Here is a 20,000-nt window from a genome sequence, read left to right on the forward strand (position 1 = left end):
CCTTTTTTGGGGGGGCAAAATCCCTCAGGCTGTTAGACCATTTAGACTATGAGCAGTCTCTCCTTTTCAGCAAAGTCAAAAAGTGAAAAAATGTTGATGCGAGAAACTCTTGAAGTGGTGCCTTTGTACTTCAGGAGATCTATGAGGAGGCAAGCGCCTTGCTACAGACCATTTTGTGCTGGCTACATGTACTTTCTGAAATGGTGATCAAAGACAGAAAATTAGCCTTTTTGAACTAATTCTCACATTAATGTCTGGCTAAAAAACCTAACTCAAATATGTTCCATATGGAAACTTAAGTTTAGTTTAAGTTTAATTCATTCGCCACAGGAATGGCAGAAGAAAGAAGCAGAACTTTCATTCCAATTGACACCTAACTCCTTTTTTACCCACCTATCCCACCCCGGGAGGACATCCATCACACAGTAATCTCGTGTGTGGGAAATTAACGTCTCCTACCCCAACCCTGCAGGAGACGGGACCTCCATTTATCGTCCCTATCCGAGAAGACTGGAAAGTCTAACCATTTGCAGATATTATTACAAAGGCAGCACTTTCTTCTCAGTTAATTAAAGACCCTGAGTGTTGGTCCGGCCGGATTTGAACTCACGACCTCCCGCACAACAGTCCGGCGCTCTACCAATTGAGCTAACCGGGTGAGTTAGCTACATGTTTAAGAGAGTGCATGCATTCAGATACCTTCACAACTCCATCACAACTCCAGATACCTTTACCACCTCCCAGTTAGCTCAATTGGTAGAGCGCTGGGTCTTTAATTAACTGAGAAGAAAGTGCTGCCTTTGTAATAATATCTGCAAATAGTTAGACTTTCTAGTCTTATCGGATAGGGACGATAAATGGAGGTCCCGTCTCCTGCAGGGTTGGGGTAGGAGACGTTAATTTCCCACACACGAGATTACTTTGTGATGGATGTCCTCCCCGGGGTGGGGTGGGTGGGTAAAAAAAGGGGTTAGGTGTCAATTGGAACGAAAGTTTTGTTCCTTTCTCCTGCCATTCCTGTGGCGAATAAATTAAACTTAAACTTAAACTCCACAAAATGATGATACCGTAGCTCAAGATTAATTTCCATTCTTGTTTTGTCCACAGGCAGAAACAGAGAAAGACTTTGGTACAACAGAGGAACACAAAACTGCCAAGGAAATTCTGGAAACAACTGTTCTAGAAGATTGAGAATTGATGCATCTCGTGAAACTTAATCAATCAGACAAACAAATAAAACAAAAAAATGTAGCATTCTGGTTCCTTGGATGTTAACAAGGTACATTTACAGCCTACACTTTTTAAATATTTATGTTATCTGTGTGTAAAAAGATATTAATGAACCCTGTACTTTGAGACCAATTATTTTTACTTTTCTAAGACATCTTGATGAAAGTTAGGAGAATGAAAAGTTTGACATGCGCAACTGTGTGAAATTTTGCGGTGAGTAAATCCTGTGTTTTGAGTATGAAGAGTCTTTCTGGTACTTACAAATGCTGGGAAAAAGTCTGGAATTCTTTGCATTTTTCCTAACTTATACACTTTAAACCTTTTCTTTAAAAGTAAGCACGACATAATGAGTTGTTATCTTGCTTTCAGTGAGTTGTTTGGCATAACAGTGGTTTTTTCCGCCAGGATTTCCTAAATATTCTCTTGGATTACTTAAAAGTTAGTTTACTTGGCACTCAGTCGCTGAAACTGAAAGAACTGTTCAGTATCGGACCAAACCGAACCAAATAAGACAGGAGTATCCGTTATCAGACAGCATTAGTAAACTCAGAAGGAACCAGGTACAGTCAGAGGGTAACATCCACAATGGGACGAAATTGTCAAAATTAGACTAACTGTGCGGTGTCAAACATCACGAAACTATCTGGAGTCAAACGGTACCACTCAGTATCAGCAGAACTCTCAAAAATTAAAAAAAATAATAATAATCATACAAGACCATCGGAATCAAACAGAACCGTCCCAAATCATACTTGAACATCTGAAATCGGTCGATAAACAAAACTAGACAGTTCCATTGAAACTTCCGTGAGTTATCGCCGAACCGTCTGGGTCGTCAGAAAACTTCCCCCACCCTTTAGCCAACTCCCTTGTTTTGCCACAATCCTCTGAGTTGTTGGAAAACTCGTCGGAGTTGCCCGTGACTTCATTATAGTTGTGGGCGAATGTCCCTTAGTTGTCCGCGAATTCCCTTGAGCCGTTGGAAAACTCATCTGAGTTGTTGGCAAACTCATTTTAGTTGTCAGTGAGCTTCCGTGGCGAAACTTTTGAGATACTGAACTCAACTGAATGGTTGGCAATTTGGCTTTATCAACTGAGTCAATAATGTAATTTGACCACCGTAGAGGGTTAAAAAGCTAACGTTTCGAGTATTACCGCTTCGTCAGAAGCGTCAGCTTTTAATGCTATACGGTGGCCAATTTACATCAACACAGTTGATAAAACCAAATTACCTTGTTACCCCCACCGACGCAGCACCACAGTTTCTTTAGAAACATATTCCCTTTATTTATGCCAAACTTTCTCAAGTTATCGGCGAACCGCTTTGATCGAGTTGCTGGGAAACTCTCCCCACGCTACCGGCAAACTTTTAAAATCTAGTTGTAGGCGAATTCCTTGTGAGATGTTAGCACCTCTAATGGTTGACAACAACTACTAATGTGTCCGCAGGCATTTCATTTGTTGGTAAACGGTCCAGTATTCTTAAAGTTTCATTTTACTTGTCGATCAACTACTTTAAATTCTCTATGAACTTCCCTTAGTCCTCAGGAAACATCTAATTTCTCGCCAAACTCAATTTAGTTTTCAGTAAACTACTCAGTCAGTAAACTGCCCTGAGTTCACTTGTTTGCCTTCTGCCATTTTGGCCACTAATGGCCGATTTCGAATTTTGCCCACTTGTGGCCGTTTGAGGATTTTAGCCGCTGGTGGCCGTTTTGGCACTTTGTGCCAATAGTGCCTCTCAAGCTATTTTTTAGCATTAGTTCCCGTTTTCGCCCCTTGGGCCGTTGGGCCTTTATAGCCTCTCTTGGTCGTTTTGACATTTTGGCCGCTAGTCAACGTGTTCCCATTTTAGCCCCAAGTGCCTGCTTTAGCATTTTCGACACAAATAATTTTCTTTTGAACAGTAGTGGCCGTTTTAAGATTTTAGCCAGAAGTGGCGGTTTTTTTTTTCATTTTGGCCACTAGCGGCAGTTTTGGCAATTTGGCCACTAGCGGCAGTTTTGCCACTTTGGCCATTAGTGATAGTTTAGGAATTTTCACCACTAGTGGCCATTTTGGCATTTTGGCCACTAATAGCCGTTTTGGTATTTTGGTCATTGCTGGCAGTTTTGGCATTTTGGCCGCTAGTGGTAGTTTTGGCATTTTAGCAACTAGTGGCAGTTAAGGCCTTTTGGCCACTAGTAGTAGCTTTGGCATTTTGGCCACTAGTGGCACTTTTCAAATCTTCGCCAGTAGTGGCTGTTTTAGCATTTTGGTCACTAGTGACAGTTTTGGCATTTTGGCCACAAGTGGCAGTTCTTGCATTTCGGCCCCTCGTGGCTACTTTTGCATTTTCGCCACAAGTGGCCGTTTTGACATTTTGGCCACTAGTGGCCGTTTTGGCATTTTGGCCACGAGTGGCAGTTTTGGCCACTAGTGGCAGTTTTGGCATTCTGGCCACTACCGGCAGCTTTGGAATTTTAGCCGCTAGTGGCCATTTTAACGTTTTTGCTACTACTGGCAGTTTTCCCATTTTGGCCACTAGTGGCCACTTTCGCATTTTGGCTACTAGTGGCAGTTTTGGCATTTTGCCCACTACCGACAGTTTTGGCGTTGTGGCCATTAGTGGCTGTTTTTTGCATTTTGGGCACTAGTGGCCGTTTTCACGTTTTAGCCACTAGTGGTCGTTTAAACGTTTTGGCCAGTAGTGACAGTTTTGGCATTTGGCTAGTGTGGCAGTCTTGGCATTTTTACCACAAGTGGCGGTTTTGGTATATTTGCCACTAGTGGTAGTTTTGGAATGTTTGCTTCTAGTGGCTGTTGTGGTGTTTTGGCCACTAGTTGCTGTTTTCGGATTTTAGGCGAGTGGTTGTCATTTTGGCCATTAGTGGCCGCTTTTGGCATTTTAGCTATTGGTGAGCATCTTGGCGTTTTGGCCCTTAGTGGCTGTTTTGGCATTTTGGCCACCAGTGGCTTTTTTGGCATTTTGGCCACTAGTGACAGTTTTTGCATTTTGGCCACTTGACTTTTTTTGCATTTTGGGTAATAGTGGTAGTTTTGGCATTTAGGCCACCAGTGGCCGTTTTGGAATTTTGGCCACAAGTGGTTGTCTTGGGATTGGGTCCTAAGGCGGCTGATTTTGGATACTTATGGCCACAATTCAAAACTTGTCACTTTTTTGGGAAAATCTCCTAAAAGAAGGATTATCGGGCGGTGGTGTCCAAAGTTATTGATCGAGCACTAGTGTTTGGAATAGGGTAGTCATTAATATGCGGGATGCGCTGGGTTTTCTGTTTTGAATTTGAACAAAAAATTTTTGCAACACGACCTTTTGCGTCATTTTATCACCTTATATTCTTCATTATAAATTCTTTGAATGCTACAAAAAGTTCATGGCAAACTCATCTGAGTTATCTGTGATATCCCTCTGACTTGTTTGCGAACTCGTCTGGGTGGTGAAGAAAGTCTTTTTTTTTTGCGTTGTCATTGCTCCTCTTATGGGACGAGGCATAGAATAAGCACTCAAAACCCCTATCGCTGCAATGGCTGTGTCACCGCTGTTTAATTCATGCTGTTCCATACACGGTCTCATGTAAGGGGATACTCTCTTGACCAGAAATGAAAATTTTTTAAATGTTTAAATATAAATTAATTACTATTATACTTTTAGTAAAGGAAATCTTGAAATGAACTTAATTTTTAAAGTGCTGCACGATAGACCTTTGTTATTTATTGCAAGAATCGATCCAATTGCCACGTGACCGTTGGTGACAAGATAACCAAGGTACCCTCTTAGGTTTAAGGTAAAATTAAAAACTTATGGGTAGTATTCATTTCAAACAAATGCCTGCAAAAATATCAACGTTTTCAATAGGCACGTCTTAAATATTGTGAAAACTCAGCAAAATAGAATATAAATACAGCGCAAAGATACTAATCTCTTCACCATTTTGTGTTGTCATAATAAATTTTTCGTCTGAAAAGATATCCAAGCTTTGCGCAGTTTTAGCAAAATTTATTAGAAAATTCTATCAAATGCCGCGAATAAAGATGTCCGACGAGAGTTATAATATATTAAAATAGAGTTCCGCGTGCTGTCAGGATCCTAAAAGAAAACGTCTTGCATCCTCCCATTTTGAAGGCGGGAATCTGTTGATAAGTGCAAAACGCTGGGAAACCTCACCATCTACGGTAAAAAGAAGGTTGATCAGAGTGTATCAAAAGCGGAGTTGGTGTGAAATCAGACATTATCGTGCTGCTGTTTTCTCTCTTCTGGTCACCATCCGCTGGAAAATGTATTAGGGACCTTCAGCAAACCACGACAGGGACGGCAACGAGGACGTGGTGAAATAAAATATCTAACGAGTAGAACAATAGCCAGCACGTGCGTTTTAAAACTTTGTACATTTCTTAGCTGTGTTCTGCAGAACAACAATGTGAAATCACCAAAATTTGCGTCGTCTGCGAACGGAAACCACGACGACAAATTATTTGGAACTCAACGGTGCTTATAAAAGTTATGCTGAGGTTGAGGTGTAGTACCGTAAGAAGCGTTAAACACATGTAGCCATTTTCAAAATTCAAACTGAAAATAGAAATTCCTTTTTTAATCGACGTCTTCTTTGGTGTTGCCGTCCTGACTGCTAAAGGTCCCTATTTTAATACTGCGAGGAAAATTCGCTTATTTGTCACTTAGTGAGTGAGAAGATGATAGTCGTTAGGCAAAAAAAAATAGAACAATAGAGTTCATGTTCGCCAGCATAATTGTGTTTGGGATCCCACACATTAAAGCTTAAGCCGTCTGGCGAAAACAAAATTTATCACAACAACCGATTAGAAAAATGAAAAATACTACAAGCGCGGAAAAAAGAGTTTCGTAAGTGAGAAAGTCGAGGCTGTTGTGTAGGAGTGTGTGATTCGCATACTTATGTCTCTCGTTGCATTCAAATGAGGCCATAAAAAGGTAAAGTCTGGATGGGATGCTAGTTCATCACAGGTTCACCCCCCAGCATAAGTTCACCGGTACCCATTTAAACACCCGTGCGAACAGAGGCACTGTGAGAGTAAAGTGTTTTGCCTAAGAACACAACACGATGTGATCTGCAAGGGCTCGAAGCTGGACCACTCGATCTGGAGTTGAGCGCTCTAAGTATGAGGCCACCGTGTCTCCCTCAATTAAGGCCATGATCCGAAGAAAATTGACTCTTCTCTAATGAAAATAAGACTTCGCTCCAACTGGTTTGATTACGACTAAAAACACCTACTTACCTGAACGTCTCCCACTCTGAGAGGGTAGGAGATGGTCGTGGTGTAGATCCAATATTTGTTCCTACAAAATGACAAAGTGTGGTTTTATTTTTGACAATAAATTATAAAGAACTGGGTAAAAGTGGCCTTTTCAGTGACAAGTCATTGGCATCGACTAAAGTTCTTTCCAGTGCTTCAATCTTCTGAACGATTACACGAACCGAGCGATTGTTAACCCGATTGTTGTCTTTTGCCACATACCTCCATGTAGTTTTCTAGCAAGGCGCAACTAACTTCTTGTTCAATGATCTTCTTATTTTCATCATTTTCAAAACAAGCGGCGATAAGTGTGGGAAACAAGACATTCCTGAGCCTGAAAAAAAAAAAAAAGTCAAATCAAAACGAAATCAAGTCAAAACTATGTGGCCAGAAGAGAGGCAGTGATACGAACTTCACTTAGAATGTTACTCGAAAAAGGTATCGTTTTGCTTAACACTGAATCACTGCCAAAGCCTTCCACAGTATTCGAGCGACTTACCTTGGATCACTGAAATACTGAAATGGGAGTGAACACAGATGCTGCAATAAAGTGGGAGGTCGACCAGTTTGAACAAATACCTGAAAAGCAAAGGGCAGTCACATACTTAGTTCCACTCACCACTAAAGAGATTTAGCACCGCGTTTACGTGAAACGGCGAATGTCAGCTTGTCCTTCCACGTTTCACGTAAAATAGCGTGAACCTAGCTGCATTAGCTTGGCGTGAGCTCACGTTATGGTGGATCTGAAAGCGCCCCTCTATGACTTACAAGGAATAGTTTGGGTGCTCTTTTTCCGGCAATTAACTTCTACTCTCTGCGAGAGAAACAGTGAAGAAAAATCTTACGTATACCGTAAACGCGAAACAGGTTACTTGCACGTAGGAACGACAAAGCGCAACCGGTAAACGTGACAGCATGGCGGGAAAAACTAGGTTACGTGATAAATCTTGCCGTTCACGTTTCACTTAAATGCGGTGCTAAATCTCGGTACTAACTACTCAGCAGTGCTAAGTCTCTTTACTAACTACCGTAGAAGACGCGGTAACCTATCGGTTCACGCGCTGGTCGAGGGATCTGGGTTCGAGGCCTGACTGAGTCAAAGTGACATAGACGTCACTTATTCATTTTTTCTTTAAAATAATTAGGATAATGAAATACTACTAACAAGAATAACTCAATGGCTGACCTGATTATCGTTATTCAATACAGTGAAGTAACCAACAATTAATATGACCTCATGGAGAAGATCTTCATTTTTCCCTTCGCTACAAACACTGATAGAAAACAAAATCACAAAAACATCAAGAAAACATGCGCCTTCAATGTATTGGTCCGTCATTATTCCAACTCGGCATTTTTCTTGAGATGCACATCTTTAACATTTCTCATAGCCTTGGATAAAAACAACGGGTACTTCTGCCAATTTGGTCCTTTTTGGGCCAGGAAAGACAGGATAAACGAAAAAGGAAGATTGTAGTGTGGAAGGAAGGTGCTGTTAAATACAGTTGCCTCGTGAGTGGGTCAAAGAAACATTTCCCGAGTTCCCGATAAGAATTTGAACTACCGACCTTCGAAAAGTCGAGCGGATACTCTAGCATTCAGGTACAGAAATCTCGCGGTAAGCTGGCCCGTATGTTAGTTGTATAATACATCACTGGCACAAACGTACCTCAAGAGATGACTTATAATATGCCGAAACTCTAATGATACGCCTTCTGCTCCAAGAGATGCCTGTGTAAAACAAACAGCCAAAAGGTAAGAGACTTTGAATTTGATCCTGTACCGCGGGAGGACGCATAAACAAAGCCGCCATTGGATTAAATTCACTTTCCATCTGATTGGTCGAAAGAGTGGCGAAGTAAAGCAAAGACAGCGATGTAAAGCAAGAGCAATACATTCCCAGGTTCTACTGAACACTCAGTTGGAAATTGCTTTGTTTAGTAATAGAAAGGTTGCCAAAAGCACTGTGGAGGTAACTTGTTCTACCTCAAGTCGTCTCTGCATGGAACTGAATTAGTATTCACAGAGCGATTCGGTTAGCTTCGAAACAATCTCAAGTTGTCTCTTTCAGATATTAATAATTTTATCTTTTTTATCCAAGTCACTTACTTGCAACATCTTCAAATCCACTGTCCCCATAAAATTCAGCATGCCCAGTGCTTCTGTGACCAAGTTTATTGTTAACTCAGGAAGCGTTGGATTGGACGAAGACTGTTGATTGCCACCATTCATCAAAATTGCATAAAGGAAAGATACAATTTCTACAGTGAAAGAAAGATTTGCCGATCCGTTAGTCAGTTGCAATAATCAATAAGTAACCTTGAATTAGTTAAATCAATTTTACTCACCTAAAAGTTCTGTCTGTTGAAATGTCACAACAAATTGAGTGAGGTCTTCTTTTCGTATTTCAAAAATGTTACTTGACCTGCGCAAAAAAGCGAACGACTCATTTTAATAAGAAGAGCGCTTTTCGACCAAGTGTCGTTAATTCCATAACCAAAGTAAACACAAAAGCCAAAAAGGAGAAACGAGAATATCAAAAGGGAACGATGTTAACTCACAGTAAAAACCAGCAAACTGTCCAAAGCGCGGGAAAAGGCGAGTCACCAACACACGGTTATTTTTAGTTGGATATTATTTGTATATTACTTTTAGTTGTACTATTGATAAGGCGACACAAGTTTCCTGGACCGATCACTCAGGGAAGTGAAGCAAACCTTACACTCAGGTGTGCGGAAACGAGCGAAGATTCTAATTGGTATAAATCTTCTCCAGTGCTAGACACTCCATTTGCCATTCCTTCTCGCCGCATCAAAACAAATGCGCTGATGCTAAAGGAAGAGGAGGGGCAAAGAAGAGGAGGGGCAAGGAAGAGGAGCGGCAAGGAGGAGGAGGGGCTAGGAAGAGGAGGGGCAAGGAGGAGGAGGGGCAAGGAAGACGAGGGGCAAGGAGGAGGAGGGGCAAGGAAGAGGAGGGGCAAGGAAGAGGAGGGGCAAGGAAGAGGAGGGGCAAGGAAGAGGAGTGGAAAGGAAGAGGAGCGGTAGAGACCTCTTCGAGGAAAGTGCACGAATATTGGTAACTGTGAGACCTCGTGGGAATTTTCCAATGGCGGTTGGACATAGGCCCTGTTAGTGTAAATAACTTGCACAGGAACACAAAACAATGATCCTGATCATTATCGGTTAAGTAGTATGCACAGATACTCACCGACAACCCAGATATTGAGCAGTTCCAGATAAAAGCGCTAAACAAGCCTGAGCGAAGTTCATAGCCTCAGGCTCGTCGTTTAGAGGTCCGTGAATTAAACTAAAGAAACTTCTTATGTCATCTACAACTCCGCAGCATACCACATAGCTAGGGGAGAAACAGAACAAGAAAACGAGATGATCAACACAAAAATATAGCGTTGGGCAACTGTGACTGGTGATGGGGGGGGGGGGGAGGAGTCTTATTTCCATGTTCGCACTTTAAAGGTGTAAGATAGGCGAAATAAGTCAAGTATTTACCCAATTAAGTCCACCATTCTTTGAACAAGTGCCGCTACTTCCTTCTCTTCAGGCGAAGCTGTAGCAAAGCACTGGAGCACTGTAGCAAGTGCCTTCAATAATGCTGTTGCCAAGGGGTCTGGTAATGAGTATTTATGGGCACTATTTTCAGTCTCTTTGTCGGCTCCTTTCTTGGAAGACCCTTGAGATGGGGAAACATTCTGTGGACGCAAACGTAACATGCCTCTTTAAAATCACAGCCAAACAGCTGTTTTAATGGGTCCCAAAATCGGTTTAATTACACCAAAATATATCACTAAAAAGATCTCTTCTGAGGGAAATTAACGAGAAAGGATGTTCAGTTTAAAAATTCTTATGAAGCAATTTACAAATAGGTACAAATACAAGTACAAATAGGAAGGATAGAACAAACCGCCTCCCGGTTAACTCAATGGATTGAGCGCTGGACTGTCGTGCAGGAGGTCGAGGGTTCAAGCCCCGGCCGGACCAACACTCAAGGTCTTAAAATAATTGAGAAGAATATGCTACCTTTCTATAACATCAAGTAATGGTTAGATATTCTAGTCTTCTCGGATAGGGACGAATAAATAGAGGTCCCGTCTCCTACAGGGTTAGGGGTAGGAGACGTTAATTTCCCACGCACGAGATTACTGTGTGATGGATGTCCTCCCCTAGGTGGGATGGGTGGGATTTAATGGGTGGACTACTCGCATGGATCGCATACGTTCCGTTCTAGTCCTGCCCTACTGCGGTAATGCAGTGAAATATGGTGAGAAAACTTGATCGTTGAAAAAATATATATCATAAGATCTTGGGAGATGGTTGTTTTTCTTTTTTTTTTTTTCTTTTTTTTTTTTTAATGCTTATCTAGCAACACACCCTCTACACCCTAACATCAGTATGCATATTCTCCATACTGTTCTCCATACATTTTCTAAGGTGCTGACAAGGAGAATTTGTTCCACTATCGAGGCCTTCTTTAGTTGGTGATCAATCCTTTATTCTCGTGACCTTCATGTATGATTCTCAAGTGATATTGCAGGGAGAAATTAGATGTTAGTCATTCCTAGTGGTTGAAGGGTTAACGGGAAAAAAAATTAGTTGTTTATTCAATATTGGTTGACGTTTATCAATCTCACCTTCATTTGATAGGCCAGGAGATCAACCAAAGTGCTGAGTTTGTTCGTGTAAACCATGTAACGACAGTTGTCTAAACAGTCACCGCAGGCAAGTGTTAACACATTGGCAACGCTACAAAGGACTCTGACGAGGACAAGAAATAGCTCAGGTTTGAAAAACTGAGGAGGGAAAATAATTGTCACCTGACGGTGAAAAACATTTGGAAATGCTCTCGTTTCGCTTCACTCCTTTATCCTTTGGCCTAGGGAAACTTTGCCATCTACTCAATTTAGTTAGAAATTGTAAGTGGAATCAACACCAATCGCAATCACAATAGTGCGCTTGCAGATTCATTACAGCAACTTTGCTTTACGTCGCTCTGTTATTAGTCCAGAAACCTAACGCCATTCTCTCAGCCAATCAGAAACTAACACCAATCACGACTTGGTCGTTTTCCTGTTTGTACTTTGAGCTCTCATAGGCTCTTAATTAAGTATTTTCCTTTCTTCTGTTTGGCTGTTGTGATTACTTTGGTTTTGGTTTCACATAATCGAAAAGCGCTCCATATCGACTAGAGAGTTGCTTTCTCAACGCGTAAAGGATCGAAGTACAACGCAGAGTACATTAGCGTTATTAAATACGAATAATAAGCAGGACTAGCTAAGAAAGAACAGCTGAGAGTAGATTATACACTTCACCACAAGAATCCCCAAACAAAGTGGGCGATCGCATGAAAATCCGTGCTATCAATGTACGTGGCTTAAACCTAAATGTTCGTTACAACATCTGCCAGGCTTAGGCGGAGTTTTTCAATAATCTATGAACTTACTTGTGTGGTATAATCGGTTTAATCGGAGGCTTATCACTAGCAATGTCTGGGACCAACAGCAATCTGGTCAGGGTGGTTAGCCCACCAAGATTACAAAACGTCACTTGGTCTGCGGTTACCTGTCATAAGATTGTAAGATTGTAAGCTTGTCAGTTTTGAGGGTTCTTTTAAAATTTTCTCCTAGCTGATTAGCTCTTGAGAAAGAAAATGGAAGTGGTTAACGCAGGCAATGAGAGAACAAAATTTAACGAATTTCTTGTCGTGCTACTGGTGTTTCACTGCCTTAAAATTTTAACAAAAATGACTTTTAGAGAACCTTTGATTCCAGGATCCTGCCCAACTCGCCCAACGATCTCTCCACTGACCCTACACGATTGGCGGGCCAGGGACCCGACCCTTGTGACTGTAACTGGCGATTGAGATCTTTGACGATTTTTTGAAGCCTGGAAACACAAACGAACAGAGTTACAGAGATGAAAAAATTAGATAATTATGCAGCATACAAAGGTACGAGGAAAGTTTTCTTCTCTCTCACCTTGGTTTCTTCGAAGATTCCTGTCTTTGGGATGATACACTTGATAAATTACTTTCATACTCTCGACCTCTGCAGGGAGAAAAAGGTAACAGGAATGACCAAACAGGAACTTCTCCTTGCAAGATCGATATATTTTCAAGTAAAATGGTAATGGAAGAAAGATAAAAATCAACTGATAAACATTGTCTGATTTAGCTGCAAATTCTCAAAGCGCACATCATTTTTAATTGAAGAGAGGCAGTGCGGAATTCGTATTTAGATCTTGGAAGTAAACTAGCAAATAATAGTCGGGGGCGCGTGTTTTTAAAAAGCTTAAACTCACTTGGCTGCCATTCTAGTCCTTAGCTTTTTCGCTCTTTTCCTGAGAGCTTTCTGTCGTTCCTGGTCAGCCTTTTCAGTCTCGCCTGCCTTGTCATATGGCATTTCCTTGATGTACTGAAGGGAAATGGTGTCCTTGGAGAAGCAATCGAAATTGAACTAATTAGTTTGTTCTACATAAAAGAAGGAGAGCAAATATAATTTACTGTTTCCAGAGCGCGTTGGAATAAGTGTTGTCGACCCAAAACAAAATGAATCACAACGAACAATCAAATCAACAAAAAATATCACGAGGAGCCAATCGGAGCTCATAGTTAAAAGCGCGGGAAAACGCCACTGACCAAGTTGAAATTGATTCTCGTTTTGCATTCGATTGGTCGACAGAGAGTGGTGCAAATTTTCTGGACCAATCACGTATCAAATGGATTGGATTACTTTCGCTCTTGCTTTGCGTCTATTGGCTGAGAGAATGGCATTATGGATTACTTTTGACAACCACTTATTGTAATTGAGAGGGGGGAGGGGGGGAGGGGGAGGGGAGGGGGAGGGGAGGGGGAGGGGGAGGGAAGGGGATGTATAAAGTATAACAATTTACCTTGTCTTCCAGTGTTCCTTTGTTTGCCGGAATTTCAGACAATGCTTGCTGATGTTTTTTGCCTCTCAAATGGCTCAACAAGTAAACTTCTGAGACGATCTGTAAATATATAAATACAACTTAAATTACAAAATACCAAAACGTCAGTACGTACATTCTTCATTATAACTGCTTTATTCAATTCGGGGCCTCACCTCCACGTTACACAGAGTACACATCTTTTTCTTGTCGTATGGCGTGACAGCAGGGACTTCGTCTTGAGTTGAATGGCGTGACACACCAGCGGCCTACAGAACACGCGTAAGGGCACAATAAGTTTAACGCACATTTACCGATTGAAGAAAGTTTGTATATATCTAATCAACTCAACTTCACACAGCACTAACCTTTTCCTTAACTTGTTCCAGCACTTGCTCGTGTCTTCTGGTCGTTTCCGCTTGCTAAATGTTTTGGAAACGAGGGAAACTTTTTTCATGAGAAAGAAGATAGACAGGCAGAGTCGAGCAAAACTGTTGTGCTGAACAAAGTTCAGCATTTAGTCACAGGAAATTAGACTATTAATACTAATTACTAATGCAACTTAACACCATGCATGGTAAGTGAAAGAAATTAGACTTTTTTTTCGTTTTGTGGTAGACTTGACAGTTTCTTTTACTTTGAAATATGAAAAAAAAAAAAAAACGTCTGCATTTGAACTTACCTTCTGTTGGATTTTTAGTTGCAGTTGTTCAGTGGCTGTTTGAAGGGCTTCATTACGGGCAGCAAGACGCATTTCTCTCTCTCTATTAACAAAAAAAAAAAAACCAAGTTCTCACGTGAGTGAATTCAGAATCTATTTACAGCGATGTTTAGGTTTGTATACCAAAAGAAATGGGTTCTCTAAACATAATTCAAACCCTACAACAGCTTAGGTTGAATGTCACATACCTGGCCTTTTCCTTAGCAGCTTCTTCTCTCGCCTTCTCTCTTTCGTGCTTCTCCCGTTTGTATTTAGCCTCCTAAATCGGTCATCAATAAACAAACCGATAGAAACAAATGTTAAGGGAGGTGAAAAAAATCTCTCAGCTAACTGCTAATGTGGTAAACGTCGGTTACTGTAAGATGACGGTTAAAACTCACCCATACAGAACTCAATGCGCTTCGATACGATCAATTGATATTTTCAGATTCGAACATTACACGGAATACGTACGTAAACAAAAAGAGTCCAGATTTTGAAGGGAAAAATAACCTTCACTTAGAGAAGAAGGCCTGCAAATTGGCGAGCGAGACTGTGTGACGATATTTTGGGTCATTTCGGTGATAAAGAAACTGCTTATGAATAGAGTAAAACCTTGAAATAATAGTTTGGCGAGGTAGGAAAATTCAACAGATCAAAGAAAAAATTAAAAAAAAAAAAAAAACCAGGGTGCTTCAGAATAGAGAACATTACTGAACCCAGATTGTCCTTAAGAAATCTTAAAAATTCTACACCTGAATTTCAAAGATAAATCAACAGTGACGTAGCGTATTTTTTTTTTCTAATTTTCTGATCCTCTTTCCCTACTTACCTGCTCTAGCTTTTTCTGTTGCATCTCTTCAAGTCTTGCCAGTCTCTCAGCTTCTAACTGGCGGCGTCTCTCCTACAATGGAACAAAACCCGAATCAAACTCTCTCATTCGCCAAGAGCGTATTTCTCAAACAAATGCTTTTACCTGAGCAGCCGCCTCCTTTGCTTGTTGCTCCTCTTTCTTTCTCTGTCTTTCCTCCTAAAACATAAAAATAAAATGAAAAATCTAGGACATGAAGAGGAAACACGAGCCGCCGTGTATTAAAATTGAAAAAAAAAAAAGAAAAAAAAAAAACAACCAAAAGAGGAAAAAGCCGAAATCCTATACTATAAAGAGTGAGTAATAGCCACACTCGTATGCGTGCCGGTAAAGAGGCAACACGTGGTCGAGTGGTGCACAAATCGAACCCGCAGTAGAGGATAACGCTATCCTAGGGATATATCGTTATCGAGGGGATAAGTGAAGAAAAACTTGCTGTGTCATCCAGTTGATAAAGATTTATCACGTGGATAGCGTTATCCGACCTTCGAAAAACCGGGGCCAGCTGGAAGTGTGTCTCGATTGTCACCCACTTATCCCCTCGACCACGCTCATAGATCGCTGACTAATTGCTTGGTGCTCATGCTATTTGGGGTTACTTATCATGTTACGTACGACCTTGTTCTTGGCTGAGTGCATTTCCAAGTTAAAATCATGACTACCTGAATGTCTTGTAATCTTGCCTCAAGGCCCTGAGTTATCCAAACAAAGAAAATACACTTAGTTACAAGTAACGAGATTCCCAATCTTGCTGTGATTCACGTGCATAGTGAAAAACGGAAACAAATGTTCACCTGATGTCTTGTCAGGACTTCAATCTTTTTATTCTGTGCTTCTAAGGTGTTGATGAAAGCTATTTCATTAACCTGAGTACAAACATATGAAAAAAAGTGAGAGAAAATTTCAAATGCAATTTCTCGCAAATTGGCAATACCACTGGAAGATTGTTACCTAGAGAAGCACACGGTATCTCACTCTATTCTGGGCTACGTGTACTGTTTTTAATCGGAGAAAGTCTAAATGTTTCCGGGTTCACCCTCACTAAGATTATCACTGGCAGCCTGGGCACTATTTACAGCTGCCTAATTTCATTCACTAAACTTGTGGTTTAACTTGAACGAAATACATCACAACACTTTCAGTAAAGTAACTTGAGAAAAATAACCGACAACCTTCACACACAAGAGGCTATACTTCGAAAAAATGTACTGGGGCTCATGACGGAGAAAGTTTTAACGTTAAAAAAAATGTATTGCAGTTGATGCGTTTAACCTCTCGCGCACAAAAGACAGTTAGAATGAGTTTAAGTTCCCCTCAGTTGAGTCAGCTGACCTTAGCTTCTTCCTCTTGGGCTTTTCGTATTTTTTCTTGCAGCACAGACTGTCTCTGCTGCTCCGCTCTTCTTTGCTTTCGATCCAGATGCTGCTGACGCTGTTGTATCAATTCATCCTTCAACTCGCGTGCTTTCTGGACCTTTAATGTGTCACAACAAAATAAATAGATATTAAATTAGTACGTAAATAAAAGCCTATAACCTTTGGATAAAAACGTGTAAGTCCTTCATATCACTGGAAGGCTGTAACGCTCCGAGATTTTATTGCATACTGTATCAGGTGGTTTATCGGGCAAAAAGCAATAAGGAAAAAGCGAAAAGAAAGAAACCAAAAGAAGAAACGCTTGGCCAGGTTTGAGTCATGGTAACCATATCCTTGATCAATAATGCTATCACTGAACAAATCCACGGTAATTAATATAGAATTTATTCGTTTTAAATAAGAGGTCAAAAAAAATGTTAATGATGATATCACCTATGCGTCTGTCTTCTAATAGATCATAAAAACCAATCAAAATGCGCGAGCGTAATTCAGCTTATTACATAAATCATTATTCTGTCCCATGATGGAAAGCCGGAAGATGTCAAAGATGTCAACGCTTTCAAAATACATGAAAGCATCGCTATATACCTTTTCAGAGAGCATCTGTAGACTTTGCAACCTCTCGTCCAACATTCGCTCTCTTTGCTGTTGAGCTTTGAGCTGTCAATAAAACCGCATTACAAGAGTAAGAAAAACAAGTTACTTTTCCTTAACGATTAATGATTTCCTATGGCAGTAGCGAGGAATTAAGATGAATCAACGGGCAGTGAGCAACTAACACATGATAATAAATTTAGAGTCCCTATAAATAAAAAATATAATATAAATATGTACTGCACACAATTCTCTTATATTAAACTTTCTCATCATGAAGAATTTATATTGGGGATGTGGACGCTATTCCCGGGAACATTGTACTTTCCCTCTTTCCACGTTGCTTTATGTGTTATTTTCTCCTTCATAAACACATTTTGGTAACAGGCACAGCAAGGAAGAAACACTTTGAGAAGTGGAGCCACCACTGCAGCAATTTGTCTGGCTTAATTAGTCGTTGTGTAGAACACATAAACAGTGCAACAAGGATTTTGGTTCATTACCTGCTTTTCTTCATGAATACGAATGACTTCTTCTAGTGGTCTGTGAAAAAGCAAAATCGACAATCGGGGTTAAATGAAAAAAATAAATAAATAGATAAAATGGCTGTGGATTTAATTAGTACACACTGATTTTTTGTTTGCAAAAGGCACAACAAAGAAATGAATTTCATGTAATGCTAGAGCCTCCAAGCAGATGTCTCTTGTTTCTCCTTGATTTACATGTAAAATAAAGTAGACATAGATGCCTTCACCCACACTATCTATGTCATTTAGGATAGCGTCACCTTTTTATCTGTATATTAACTGACCATACCCACTCTTTCAACACTCAATCTCATCTTATGGTGCAATTGTGCAGCTAACCTTTTTCTCGATGGCGATGACAATCGCTGATGTAGATGGACTGCTCTCCCGGGAGGTCTCTCGGCTTGTTCCACCAAATCACCCCAGCTGCTCTCCATATCACCAGAATGGTCAGCTGGAACAAACAGCCAAGTGTGTGGTATAATGTATGTTTAATAATCAATAAATTCTGGCCCACAAATAAATAAATGCAATATTCTGACTGCGCCTCTGTATACCATATTAATTTTATTCCGGCCTGTACTTATCCCCTTGGTCATGAATGCCTAGTTTTTTTTTTTTTTTTTTTTCGTACTTTTTTTTTAGAACACACTTGCCTCACCACAGTGTATCCGTGCATCTGCTATATAAGGAAAAGAGCTGAAAAGTCTGATAATTCCTTCTTGAAGCCACTTACCGTCATACTTTACCATCATCTCTTCCCAAGTCAACGGAGTTGCTGAGCTTCCCAGTGAAATCTAAGACAAAAAAAAATGATTACTCAGAAAACAAACTATCAGGAAGTATATGTGCAATGTGCCCCTGATGATCTAAATCTCGATAGGAAAGAGAAAAGAACTTATAAGAGCGTTCTTTACATTGATACTTGACCTAGTACATGTATAATTTGGATATATCAACAAAGTTCAAATGGTAAATTGGCCACCGTAACGATTGCATGAGTACATGTACTCATTCAGTTTTTGAGAAAGGTCAGGAATTTAAGGATGTCATTAAGAAGTACCCCATGGTTTGTACAAGGCAACATTGAAGGAAAAAATCTCCTGTTTGCTGTTCACAAAATCCGCGCCAATCTTTGCTATCAGTAATGATCCTCAAATCTCTCTTGATGCAGCAACTCTACCCAAACATCATTTCAATCTTTCCTTGCATTCCAAGGGAAATGAAAGCTACGTTAAAAAAAAAAATAATAATAATAAATGGAATCCAAGTATCAAGCTGTTTATGTTCTATAACCAACTTACACTGTCTCCATTTGTGGCACTACTGAAGTTCAAAGAATCATTTTCCTCTCCATTAACAGTCCCTGCCTCTTCTTGCTCCAGGTTAGCAACCTGATTCCGGCTTTCACCATGTATCTGTGTTACAAGTTCTTCTTCAGCAGCTATTTCCTTTGTCAGACTTTCCTCGTGTTCAATAACAGATGCGATTGTTTGATTGCGACATTCTTCTATTTGCCTCGACAAACTTTCTTCTTCTTCCATTGCTGCAGAAAGAGCTTTATCGTGTTCAATGTCTGACAAAGTTTCCTGCTCCTCTTCACCATCAAGAGAAATTGGCGGAGTTTCTTTGCCATTAGAAAATTCTGTTGACGTTTCCACAGTTTCAACTGAGTTCAAATTATTTTCAGTGTAAACACCCTTGCTACCAACATGAGTAGCACCATTACTGCCATTACTGCATGCGCCGTTTGTTCCTAAATGATTCAGTTTTGTTTCCATTTTAGCACTTAACATTTTCTCCTGCCTACTTTTGTTTTCTTTCTTTGTATGAGAGCTGTGCGTTCTTCTTCCACGACAAACAGTTTCCCACCCTTCCTCATCGTCATTTGCATCTGGAACAACACAATCCTCTGAATTATTTAAGGAAACTCTGAAGTGAGGAGCAGGATGTTGATGTCCTGCTTCCCTTGTTTCAGTTTGTTGTACAACAGTTGCAATACTTGTACTGGATGTTGTTCCACGAACTTTATCAGCCCAGGATTGTGAAGGTACAGAGCTGCCCGACTGATTGACGGATGCGTTTAGTTTTGGAACAGATTGTAAACACAAGTCCAAATTGCGAACAGGACTGGTAGCGCTCTTCTCTAGCGATGTCTGCAACGGATTTGCACTAGAGAACAGTGTCTTGCCAGGCGAGGATTTTCTTACTTCCCATGCTAGAGATGTTGGTCTGTATAAAAAAAAAAAAAAAAAATAGAAAAAAAAAATAGATATGAGCACTTGCATTTTATTTTTATTTCATTTATTTTTCCTTTATTAATTTATTTCATACAGGGCCGTTCTGAAAACCACTTTTTGTGAGAACGCACCCTGTCTAAAGATTATTATTATTATTATTATTATTATTATTATTATTATTATTATTATTATTATTATTATTATTATTATTATTATTATTATTATTATTATTATTATTATTACCGTAGTTATTCGGTTACAAGGCGCATTCGGT

The 20,000-nt window shown here is 40.2% G+C and overlaps 2 protein-coding genes across 4 annotated transcripts in view; one reads left to right on the forward strand and one right to left on the reverse strand.

Moving 5' to 3' along the window:
• Window positions 1-1,468, forward strand: part of LOC111321764 (tubulin-specific chaperone A) — a 6,771-nt gene extending 5,303 nt beyond the window's left edge. The window contains exon 4 of the mRNA XM_088756094.1: window positions 1,108-1,468. Within this exon, the coding sequence (XP_088612220.1) occupies window positions 1,108-1,191 (84 nt within the window). The 3' untranslated portion in view covers window positions 1,192-1,468. The remainder of the gene's footprint in view (window positions 1-1,107) is intronic.
• A 3,291-nt stretch (window positions 1,469-4,759) lies between these two features.
• The window catches only part of LOC111321684 (S phase cyclin A-associated protein in the endoplasmic reticulum), a 25,005-nt gene continuing 9,764 nt past the window's right edge, over window positions 4,760-20,000 (reverse strand). For all 3 annotated transcript variants that reach the window (XM_088756091.1, XM_088756092.1, XM_088756093.1), the window contains 30 exons: window positions 18,791-19,718; window positions 18,223-18,283; window positions 17,826-17,940; window positions 17,463-17,502; window positions 16,954-17,025; window positions 16,322-16,462; window positions 15,784-15,855; window positions 15,652-15,681; window positions 15,095-15,148; window positions 14,951-15,022; window positions 14,328-14,398; window positions 14,101-14,182; window positions 13,787-13,840; window positions 13,595-13,687; window positions 13,401-13,499; window positions 12,810-12,940; window positions 12,488-12,556; window positions 12,269-12,395; window positions 11,953-12,071; window positions 11,144-11,267; window positions 10,005-10,204; window positions 9,706-9,852; window positions 8,847-8,923; window positions 8,608-8,759; window positions 8,168-8,229; window positions 7,685-7,772; window positions 6,998-7,077; window positions 6,721-6,832; window positions 6,481-6,541; window positions 4,760-5,398 (listed from right to left, as the gene is read on the reverse strand). In XM_088756091.1, coding sequence (XP_088612217.1) covers window positions 5,310-5,398; window positions 6,481-6,541; window positions 6,721-6,832; window positions 6,998-7,077; window positions 7,685-7,772; window positions 8,168-8,229; window positions 8,608-8,759; window positions 8,847-8,923; window positions 9,706-9,852; window positions 10,005-10,204; window positions 11,144-11,267; window positions 11,953-12,071; window positions 12,269-12,395; window positions 12,488-12,556; window positions 12,810-12,940; window positions 13,401-13,499; window positions 13,595-13,687; window positions 13,787-13,840; window positions 14,101-14,182; window positions 14,328-14,398; window positions 14,951-15,022; window positions 15,095-15,148; window positions 15,652-15,681; window positions 15,784-15,855; window positions 16,322-16,462; window positions 16,954-17,025; window positions 17,463-17,502; window positions 17,826-17,940; window positions 18,223-18,283; window positions 18,791-19,718 — 3,622 coding nt within the window. In that variant the 3' untranslated portion in view covers window positions 4,760-5,309. The remainder of the gene's footprint in view (window positions 5,399-6,480; window positions 6,542-6,720; window positions 6,833-6,997; window positions 7,078-7,684; window positions 7,773-8,167; window positions 8,230-8,607; window positions 8,760-8,846; window positions 8,924-9,705; window positions 9,853-10,004; window positions 10,205-11,143; window positions 11,268-11,952; window positions 12,072-12,268; window positions 12,396-12,487; window positions 12,557-12,809; window positions 12,941-13,400; window positions 13,500-13,594; window positions 13,688-13,786; window positions 13,841-14,100; window positions 14,183-14,327; window positions 14,399-14,950; window positions 15,023-15,094; window positions 15,149-15,651; window positions 15,682-15,783; window positions 15,856-16,321; window positions 16,463-16,953; window positions 17,026-17,462; window positions 17,503-17,825; window positions 17,941-18,222; window positions 18,284-18,790; window positions 19,719-20,000) is intronic.

Source organism: Stylophora pistillata, chromosome 4 (assembly GCF_964205215.1).
Source record: "Stylophora pistillata chromosome 4, jaStyPist1.2, whole genome shotgun sequence".
NCBI classification, from domain to species: domain Eukaryota; kingdom Metazoa; phylum Cnidaria; class Anthozoa; order Scleractinia; family Pocilloporidae; genus Stylophora; species Stylophora pistillata.